Here is an 11081-nt window from a genome sequence, read left to right on the forward strand (position 1 = left end):
AAAAAAAAAAAAAAAAAAGAGTAAAACAGGGTTATAAAAGTGACAAATGTATAATCTTAATTTTAGGTTTTATATTTCCAATAACTCATAGCCTTTGTCCTATCCAGGTTTAAGACAATAATTGACTCTGTGACTTCTCTTAAAAAACCTCTTCCTTCCATCATGGACAAAATGAGCACATTCTGTAATGCACACTACTCATTTTTATTTTTGGACATGTGCTAAAGAGAGACAGTTTTTCTTCCAACAAATCAGTGATACATTAAATGTGAATGATACCCCAAGGGCAGAATTAACTGTATGTTACTTGGGGGTTATGCTGAGGAGTAGAAAATACATTTCCACATGGAATTCATAATTTACAAGTCCTTTATAATATGGATTATGTGTAATAATTACATTTTTGTAGCAAAGGACAAAAATGTTGGATGTTTTTCAACATGAATACAATTTTGAAACTTTTAAAATTTTATTTTTCTCTTATAATAAGAGAATTAGTATTTAGTTCTTTCAAACTGATATCTTCCAGATGCTTGCCAGCAAGTCTGTTGAATAATCATTCAAATTATAGCATTAAAATAAAGTTGAAAGAAAGAAACACACTATTGTAATTATGAACTAATAAAAGTAGTTCTATTTTAACCACCCTTATCAAGATTCTAGCAATTGTAATGACTGTTAAAGTGTTAGTAATACTTGTTAAAGTATTAAAATTATGTTATAGATTGCCCCTAGGTAGCTGGTAGTATTGGTTGAAAATGGGGCCCCAAGAGAGTTTTTGATAAATATTTTAGGAGGTAAAAAATTGGGATCTAACTTAGAATTTATAACTGTATAAGTAGACAAAAGTCAAGAAAAGTGCTTATTAGTAGAGTCCATATACTGGGAAAGCTTAAGACACTTAAAGGATAGAGCAGTAATGTCCTTATCCTTAGATGTGAGAAATGAAGTGTACTGTAGGGAAAGATGGACCCACACACGCGTGCACGGACACACATACACACGCGCACGCACGAAGACAGAGAGGGAAAAGAAGGGAGAGAGAGAGAGATTAGAATGCCACATGCACAAAATCTTATAAGGGACTCAGTTTGAAAAGTGTCAGGTGGAAATGTTGACTTAAATGTGGTAGATCAAAGATGCAATGAGGTAAGTCAAAAATCAATGCTACCAGATAGTCAACAGACAGAGATCTATCCTTTATGGCCCAAAACAAAATACAGAGACCAATAAAGGGTTTTGATGTTGAAGTAGTGAACACGAAAGGCCATTCTGATGGAGCCAAGATGTGTGTGAATGGTGAAGTACTGGACCACAAGAAGACCTTAAGTTTGGGGTCTTGAACACAATGTACAAACAAGCTTTAGGGTCAGACAGGTGTGGATTTGAGTCTATGTGCTGAGAGTTCTTGCTGGGTAACCATGTGCAAGTTATTTAACTTCTCCCACCCTCAGTTTTCTCGTCTGTAAAATTGGAAACATAAAAGCAGTGACTACATAGGCTATTATGAAAATTAAATGATTGCTGCATGGGGAGTATTAGCAAAGTGCCTACATCTAGTAAGCAATACTCAGTAGTAACCATTAGATCATTTATTCTTCTTTTATGATGATATATAATTATTTTTTCTGTTAGACAGGTTGGAAGATACCCACTCTATAATTTACACTAACATTAAAATGACATAAACAATTTTAAATGGAGGACACTTCCTCCCCAAATTACAAAAACTGCTGATGGTTTTCTTAGGGTGGTTGATTATTACTATCTTTTCCAAATCATCAGTGATAAGACTTTGTTTACTTTTACTGGAAGAATATTAAAACCATTTTTTCTTTATAACTGACAAATCTGTGAGTTGAACCTATAAAAGAATCATTTCTCTTATTCTTAAAGTTAAGCTCCTTTAACTTACGGGGAGTGATATTGACAGACTGGAACAGCTTGAGAAGGCTCATCAGAACATGCTTGCAGCATGTTGTGTCGCTTTTATTTAGTTTAAGAGCGTTATTTGTTCTTCTCTTGTGATGAGAAGTCTTCGATTCTCTGATGAGTGTATTTAACTGACAACTGAGTTCTAGACAGTAGACAAATAAAATAGGCCATCTCCTCAGGAGTGGGCTTTCTTCTAAATTAGGGGAACAAAGAGTGCAGCAGTTTAGAGGATAACAATAAGACACGAATGATTTTTGAGTGCATAGTGCTTCTCACTTTATCAGTAGCCATCAGCAGGGGGACCTGCTGAGGTCAAAGAAAGTCTTTTATGGAAGTTTTAAGGGAGTAGTTGATAAAGGAAAGGGAGACAGGACTCCTGTGGAGAGACACAGGATGAGGCCACAGGCTAAGGTTATCAGCTTGATATCTTTTACAGATAGTATTTTCTTTTAAGTAGTCAACCTCTGGGGGGGGGGTTTCCACAATTGCCTCAAAATCATTCACATTTTTATAAAAAAATTCCTCCATGTGACATCCATGGGGCTGTAATTACAGTCAATTGATACTAGCATTCAGAGGTCCTACTTCTCTCATCAATGATCCCAACAATATCCAATTAGGCACAACCTTTCTGGACCGGAGATGAGAGCCTTCACCTGGAGATCATTTTTAGGAGAACAAGGGAATGTCATTTTTGCAAAAGGAAATCCAGCAGAAGTTTATAATTAGTTTACTTCTAGCAGTCTTTTGTATGACTGAAACCAAAATAATCCCTAAAATTGGAAGTGTTATGTATTTGCTGGACCTGGTGACAAGTCCAGTGGAAGAGAGATTTTGTTGAGGGGCACAAGGAGATAGATATGTGAAAAATTGCAGTTTTCGGAAAAGAACTTAGGCTAAGAAAAATTAGGCATTTATTTAGTTGTGGTAATAATCATCTTGAAAATGTAATAATAATAATAAGTTTAAAAAGAACTCAGGGGAAGAAAACTCTTAAGCTTTGTATTTTCCCACATTTTTTGCTTGGGAACCTTTTAAAGCAACACTGTTTTGAAGAACAATACTCAAGAATCCCATGATGCCTTTTTGACTTTTTTCTCAAAGCTAATTGTACTTAATGACTTTGATTGACAAACTTGTTGCCAAGCCTGACTCCTCATATCTCATCTATAAATATCTAGATTTTATTATTATTTTTTAAAATTTCAGTATCAGGCACCAAAGAGCTATGGCCTGTTTGTAACATACATCACAGAATTATTGTCACTGCTTTTCTTTAAAAAAAAAAAAATCACTAGTTCTCTCGCCACCTCCTTTTGCTTTTTTTTTTTTTTTTACAGATTGTATTTGTTTATATTAAATTTATTTTCAAAAGTTTTGTTTTATCTGTAGTTGATAAATAATACTAGTATATATTTATAAGGTACAATGTGATGTGATACGTATATATTTATTTATAAGGTACAATGTGATGCATTTGTATGTTTTGGAATGGTTAAATCATATTCATCACATACTTATTATCTCTTTGTGGTGAGGACACTAAAAATCGACTCTTTTAGCTATTTTGAAGTATACACTATGGTATTATCACCTAGAGTCATCATGTATGCTTATTCTTCCTGTTCCGTTGAAACTTTGTTCCCTTTGGCCAAAGTCTTTCCTTTTCCTGTCCACCTCTCTTCTCCTCCCAGCTTCTAGTGACTACCATTCTACTCTCTATTCGATGAGTTTGAATTTTTTAAGATTCTCCACATAGGTGAGATTGCCATGCCTGGCTTATTTCACTTGGCATATGTCCTTTAGGCTCATCCATGCGGTCACAAATGACAGAATTTCCTGTTTCATAGACTGAATAGTATTCCATTGTGAATATACACCACACTTAAAAAGTCTATTTATCCACTGATTGTTTCCAAATCTTGGCTATTGTGAATAATGCTGCACTGAACACGGGAGTGCAGACATCTCTTTAGTATACTGATTTCAATTCCTTTGGATGTGAAAGTGAGATGACTGGATTAAACAGTAATTCTACTTTTAGTTTTCTGAGGAAACGCCATACTGTGGTCCAAAATGGTTGTACTAACTTACGTTCCCCTCAATAGTGTGCAAGTTTCCCTTTTCTCCACATTCTTGCCTATGCTTGTTAATTGTTCATCTTTTAGATAATACCCAGTTTAACAGGTGTAGTGTAATGGCTTATTATGGCTTTAATTTGCATTTCTCTAATGACTAGAGATGTTGAACATTTTTTTATGCATCTGTCAGCCATTTGTATGTCTTTTGTGAAATGTCAATTCAGATCTTTTACACATTTTTGATAGAGATATGTGTTTCCTTGTTATTGAGTAGTTTGTGTTTCTTGTATATTTTGGACATTCACCTTTTATCTGATGTATGATTTGCAAATATTTTCTCCCAATTAATGGGTTGTCTCTTTGCTAATTGTTTCCTTTGATATGCAGAAGCTTTTTAGTTTGATGAAATCCCGTTTGTCTACTCCTTTATTGCTTGTGTTTTTGGGGTAATAGCCAAGAAATCACTGCCCAGACCACTGTCATAAAGACTTTTCTCTCTGTTTTCTTCTGATAGCTCTACATTTTCAGGTCCTATATTTAAATCTTTAATCCATTTTGAATCGATCCTTGTATTAGGGGTGAAATAAGGGTCTATTTTCATTCTTCTGCATGTATAAGTTTTCCCAACATCATTTATTGAAGAGATTGTTCTTTCCCTATTGTGTGTTTTTGGCATTTTTGCCAAAAATCAATTGACTGTAGGTATGTGTTTATTTCTGGGCTCTTCTTAAGGAGGCTTCATTGTTGAGAAGGCTCTTGACAACCACATCCTGGCCCCCTTGGTAAGGACTCTTGTGGACATAATAAAATGCAAAACAAATAACTTTGGTGGAAAAGAAAAGGAAAAAATAAAAAAGGAGAGAGCGAGAGCGAGAGCGCTCCTGGAAACAATTCAGCACAACCGTGTTTCCCCCAAGCATATTCTATAGCAGTACTTCAGTCTCTTGAGATCTTTAGAGAAAAGGAGTTCAGTGGTCATCTGAACTTATGAAGCACGTGTGCTAGTTTTTCTTCTACGAGTTTGCAATACATATTGCAATATTAAAGAATCTGAGAAGTCCTACAGATATGAAAATATTTTTACTTTATTTAGCTCATCATTTTCCAAATGTGTTAGCTATGTACTTTCTGTCTCCTCTACCTTCTTGTTCACATTCCAGCAGTAATTAACACCCAACAGAATATTGTTTGGGAAATGTAGCAAAGTTTCCTTTCCTAGTTTTGGAGCCTTGAAATCTTGATAGTAATTGTGTAGCAGGATTCATTCAGTTCAGATTTCAATAATAAAAAATACTGAGAACAGTTCTCATCCAAATGTTTATTAAAGTGATAATTTGTTTATGATCACAGATTAATCTATGATTATAGTATTTATATCATAGTAACTACGGTGCTGGAATTTTCCTTTTCTAGGATGAGTTGGAAACATGGCTGACATTCTGATGGGGACATTTACATTCTTGTTCTGTGTCATTTCTTCTTATATCAGGATACAACTTCTTATTTCAGAACTTTAATTAAAAGTTTAATATTGGTTTATTTTAACCTATTTATTTCTTCAGTAAGCTTCTTTTAAGAAGATGTTTTCTGTTCCCTAATGGTTGTTTGATTTTGCTTTTTTGAAAACCATTTTTACATAAGTCTATTTCATTTAATTGTCAAAAAATGTGGTTTGTACAATTTCTGCTTTGGGGGGAGGTTTAGTGAGTTTTTAATAACTCTACATATAATTAGTTATTACAGTTCCATTGATGTTTGAAAAAAAATTAAAAGATGTTCTTTGAAAAGAAAAAGCTTGGCATATATCTACAAAAAACAATGTTGTTCAAATACTTTATATCATTATTTTTATGCATTTGGTTTATCCAATACTGAGGTGCTGTCTTAAAGTCTCCCACTCCTAGTATAATTTCTTTTCTCTTTCTGTCATTTTTGTGTTATATATTTCAATTCTATGTTATTTGATTCTTAGGATTTATGAGTTTTATATGCTCATTGTGAATTGTGCCCTTTATCAAAATAAGATTTTAAAATCCCATTTAATGCACTTGATCTTGAATATAACTTTATTGTATATTACTGTTGCCATGCATGCTTTAATTTATGTTTGCTTATCCTTTTAGTTTCAATATTTCTCCTTTAAATGTTTGAATAGAGGCAAAAAAAAAATAAAGTGATAATTTAGGAGTATTTCTCCTATCCATAATGCTTTATTTTTCTTTATCCCTCTTTAAAAGTATCTCTTATATACAATATGCAGTGGGATTTTTAAAAAGTAATCTGAAAGTTTTTGTCATTTAATAAGGCTGATTAATCTGTTTATACTGTACTTATAACAATTTTCACTGTTACTTCTGTCATTTTGATTTTATGTAATTTTTCATCAAGTCCTTAATCACACCTACAAAGTCCCTTTACCATGCAAAATAAGATCTTCATGGGTTCCAGGGATTAGAATCTGTACATCTTTGGAGGGCCATTATTTTGTCTACCACATAAGCAATAAACTCAACTGTGTTAGAAACAGGTTGTTCAGGTAATATTACAGAGAGCTAACGTTTGGCACACTATTAAGTGCTGCTTTTACAATTTGAAAACTTAAATAATGTTACCATATCTATGTAAGTTGAAAATGTGCATCTCTTTTTAATGTCATTTTAGAACCAGACGATGACATCAAAATTTAATAATGAGCATTGTCTCCCTAAATAATTATTTTATGCTTGTATTATGCAATAACCATATTTTTAAATAGTCATTTAGACAAGATTTATTTAACTGTATTTTATTGTAGTCCTTTAATATTTTTTGTTTGACTTGGGGGCAGCTAAAGTATGTCTTCAATTATTTTCAATAAACATAAGGTGATATGTTTTCTAAACACTTGTATATCTGAGCATATGTGCTATATTTGCTCATGAGCAAAAAATTGGCTGAATATAATTTCAGTAGATTATAATCCTTTCTACTTTCAAACTCTAAGCCAGTACTTTATTTCCTCTGACATCCAGTGTTACAGAAGGAATATGAGCCAAGAATAATTTTTGTGTGTAGGTATATGTACAATAGGTTTATTTACATACACAGAGAGACACACTACACTAAATACACACACTTTTTAAAAATTATCTTAATAGTAGGGTGTAAGCTTTATTCTCAACAATGAGTAGTGGCATTGGGGTTTAGATTGGCAAACACACAAGAACCAAATTTATTCATTCTTAAGAAAGAATACAAAGAAGGCAACAACACAGCACATGTGGAAAGGACTTAATGAAGGTCTTTGGACACCCAGACACAGCTTACTTTGTACTAGTCACTCCTTACTATGACATTGTGTGGTCATGAGAGATGAGATTGAGTGGCTATAGGCCATCTCAGCCTAGGAAAGCCATCAGCCCTGATGTTCCTTCTGCTTTTATGCTTAGCTAGTTGCCTAGGTTGTGTGTATGTTTGTGTATATGCAATTAGTCAGTCATCTCAGGGGTATGCAGCTACCTCTCAATCTCAAGTGCAAGTACATTTCTTCGATATCTGACACTTGTTACTTGATGAACAGTCATAGCTGCGAAGTATGAAAGTTTGGTCAGATACATAGGCCTCAGCTAAATTTTCATTCATCATGAATTTTAGAAATGCTATTTGAAATTCTTTTACTTAGCATTGTATCAAAAGCTGACTCTCCAAAATATCACTAGGACAGAGTTGAGTTTGTTGCTTATATTAGTGTGATAGGCAGAATAATGGCTCTCCAAATATGTCCAGATCCTAATCTCAGGAACCTGGGAAGATCTCTTACTTTACATGATAAAGGGATTTTGTAGATGTCATTAAGAACTTTGAAATGAGGATATTATCCTGGATTATCAGGTTGGGTCCAGTGTAATCATAAGGGTCCTCATAAGCAAAAGAATGAGACAAAAGAGTCAGCGCCAGATATGGTATGTAATGGAAGCAGAGGTTGGAATACGATTGCTGACTTTGAAGGTGGAGGGACATACCATGAGCCAAGGAATGCAGGTGACCGCTAGAAGTTGGGAAAGGCAAAGGAAGGGATTCTTGTCTAGAGTCTCCAAAAGCAATGCACTCCGGCTGACACTTTCAGTTTTGTCCAGTGAGACTTATTTTAGACTACTGATTTCCAGAACTGTAAGATAATAAATTTCTGTTGTTTTAAGATACAAAATTTGTGGTGATTTGTTTTAACAGCAGTAAGGAAACTAATATGCTTGATAAGGGAAAAAGAATGGGACAGTTTCTTGATAGTGTCTCAAAAGGTGAAGAACAAAGTGAGGATATTTACTGAGGTTTTAAAGCCTGGCTTAAAGGCAGGAATTTAATGTGGGAGGCTCAATTAGGATTGGATAAGGATCAGGATATAATATTTTAAGTTTGGTGGATACTGTAAGGCAAAGATTTTGGGGAGAGTGGTTCAAAAAGGGTCGTGAATCAAAGATGGGTTGATGCTTTTTATTGAAGTGTTGATGGGATAGTCCTGAAATGAACAATAAATTTATTCATAATTTCCATTTTGGGGGGCAAAGGTTTCCTGGAGTAGTAAAGTTATACTAATGAGTGTCAGGAAATAATAAAGTTATGTTGATGTAGATAGTAGGTTGTGTAAGTATGGATGGTTTTGATTCCCAGTTGTAAGGAAATAACTTGGTGCCAACATTTCAAGTATCCCTGAGGCTAGAGGAAAAGTCACAGAATCATCTGATAATCTTTTTCATCCTTGGTATCTTTTTTTTTCTTCTTGCAATTCAAATATTTCAACAGAGTACAAATAAGTTTTAGTCTGTTTTTATTCAGATGCTGGAATTTTTACTTAGGGTAAGAAATTGTTCTTTCCTGGTATGTTAGTTGACTGTGGCTGCTGTAACAAATTATCACAAACTTAGTGGTTCCCAACAAAAAAGTATTTTTTTCATCTTTCATCTCTCTAAGTTATAATACTAATAGAAGTTTGGTGTGGGTCTAAATGGGCAAAGGCCAAAGTACTGAGGCTGTGTTCCTGTCAGAGTCAGGGGGAAAAGAAATTCATGGTCCTTTCCAGCTTCTAGAGGTGGTGGATTCCTTGGCTGATGGTGTCCCCATCCACCTTTGAAGTTGGCAGTGACAGGCTGAGTCCTTCTTATGTTGCCAGCAATGGTTCTCTGAGGCCAAGAAAAGTTTTCTGCTTTGAATCATTTGTGATTAGATTGGTCCCAACTGAACAATGCAGGATAATCTGCTCATCTCAAGCAGATCTTAGTCTTTAACATGTCTGCAAGGTCCCTTTCACCAAGTAAGGTAACCTATCACAGATTCTGAAGGTAAGAACACATATGTCTTTGGGGCCACTATCCTGCCTACCACATCTGTAGTAAATCCTTCCCACATGTAAATACTTCCTTTACCTTTGGAAGGCACTACCCCCCTTTTCATATATTTATGAATATTTTATAATATTTTTAAGATTCATGCATTTTTGTTTGTTTCATTTATTTAGCAGGCTTGTTGTTTGTCGAAAACCAAATAGGTAGTTTCTCCTTGGCCCTATTAATATCTACTTTATTGTGTGAGAACTTTAGATCTTAAACCAGGAGGATCAATTTTCTACAGTGATGTTTTTGTGAGACGGGGCAGTTTTCCTCTCTCTGGTTACTGAAGTCTCTGCTGTCAGGGTATGCAATGAGGGTGGAGGGAAATCTCTTAGTCTCTTTATGACTAGTACCCCTGTTTTGGTTAGTGAACATTTTTTTAGAAGTCTTAAAGAATGTTAACCAGGTGTCCTGGTTTCAATGGCTATTTCATTTTTGTATTATTCTATGTTTTTAATGAGTAAAAGGGGAGATGTGGTAGGAAGAATCAGTTACTACTAGTTAGTTGTTCTTTTGCTTAGCAATCCCCTTGGTCAATTGCTTTTGATTTTCCTTCAACATCCTCACAATTTCTCTTTATTTTGTTGTTGTGTGGCACTCTGCTGCTGCTGAAGTTTTCCGTCTCATATACTCAGTCCTCTGGTTGTGCTCTGTCTTCATGGTAACCATATTTTCTTTTTAAGAAAGCATGCTTAGATTTGCCTTTTTTAAAATGTTGATTGATTTTTATCATTTTTTATTTTTGCAAATTGATGGATATGTATGCAGTTGTTACATGCATAGATTGCATAATGGTCAAGTCAGGCCTTTTTGGGTGTCTATTACCAGAATAAACATACCTTGTACTCCTTAACTGATTTTTCATCATTCTCTCCCATCCCATCCTCTCTCCCTCCTGAGTCTCTGTTTTCTCTCATTCCTTTATATGCTGCGGTGTTAAGAAGAGTGCTTTTTGCCCCTGCCCTCTGGCTTTCAATGCAATTTGAAAATAGGTCTTTTATTTTACCAAAATATGCAGGAATATTGCTTCCTGTTCAGCCTCACTGAACTTCTCCTAGAAAGTAGGAGTAGCCCCTTTTTAATCCCTCAGTGCACAATAAATATATGAGGCAGATTAAGTTAATACAAATACTTCTAAACTATGGGGAGTTATTCAAATGTAAGCTATTGTTATTTTCTATTGTTATTATAAAAGATAATAATACACATGCCTATGATATTTCTGCTTCAGACTCATCTTGACATCTTGGAAAAAAGTGTCAATCCCAGACAGGTCTACTTCCGGCGGGAGGTTCTCTGCCAGACGCTGGGAGGGAATCCATGTCCTTTGGTGACCATCACAGCCATGCCCGAGTCCAGCAGCGTTGACCATCTAGAGCAGTTCCGTGAGTAAAACAAGGATATTTTTTCTTGGGAGATTTAACTAAGAGTGTGCTCTAAGTCTCGGAAGCATTCTGTTCCTTTTAGATCACAAACTCCATAAAAGGTTGGGGACTTGTCATCTTTGTGGAAATATACCTCCAACTCTGTGGTATGAAACAAAGGGCAAATATGAATGCCACTCTTTTGTTAAAGGGAGAGAAAAATGAATTGCAAACTGTCAGGAAGATAAAATGACTTGGTGGCATAAAGAGCAGTTTGCTAATGATGGTCACTTCCTCTCCTAAAACATAACCAGGACTATGAGTCACATTTTCCAACC

At 34.9% G+C, this 11081-nt stretch overlaps 1 protein-coding gene across 1 annotated transcript in view; it reads left to right on the top strand.

Annotated features, from left to right (window-relative positions):
• The window catches only part of LOC103271907 (cytosolic carboxypeptidase 4-like), a 52346-nt gene extending 41574 nt beyond the window's left edge, over positions 1-10772 (top strand). The window contains exon 11 of the mRNA XM_008069410.1: positions 10611-10772. Within this exon, the coding sequence (XP_008067601.1) occupies positions 10611-10772 (162 nt within the window). The remainder of the gene's footprint in view (positions 1-10610) is intronic.
• The last annotated feature ends 309 nt before the right edge of the window (positions 10773-11081 follow it).

Source organism: Carlito syrichta, unplaced genomic scaffold, assembly GCF_000164805.1.
Source record: "Carlito syrichta isolate Samal-C Ts95f unplaced genomic scaffold, Tarsius_syrichta-2.0.1 Scaffold311996, whole genome shotgun sequence".
NCBI classification, from domain to species: Eukaryota; Metazoa; Chordata; class Mammalia; order Primates; family Tarsiidae; genus Carlito; species Carlito syrichta.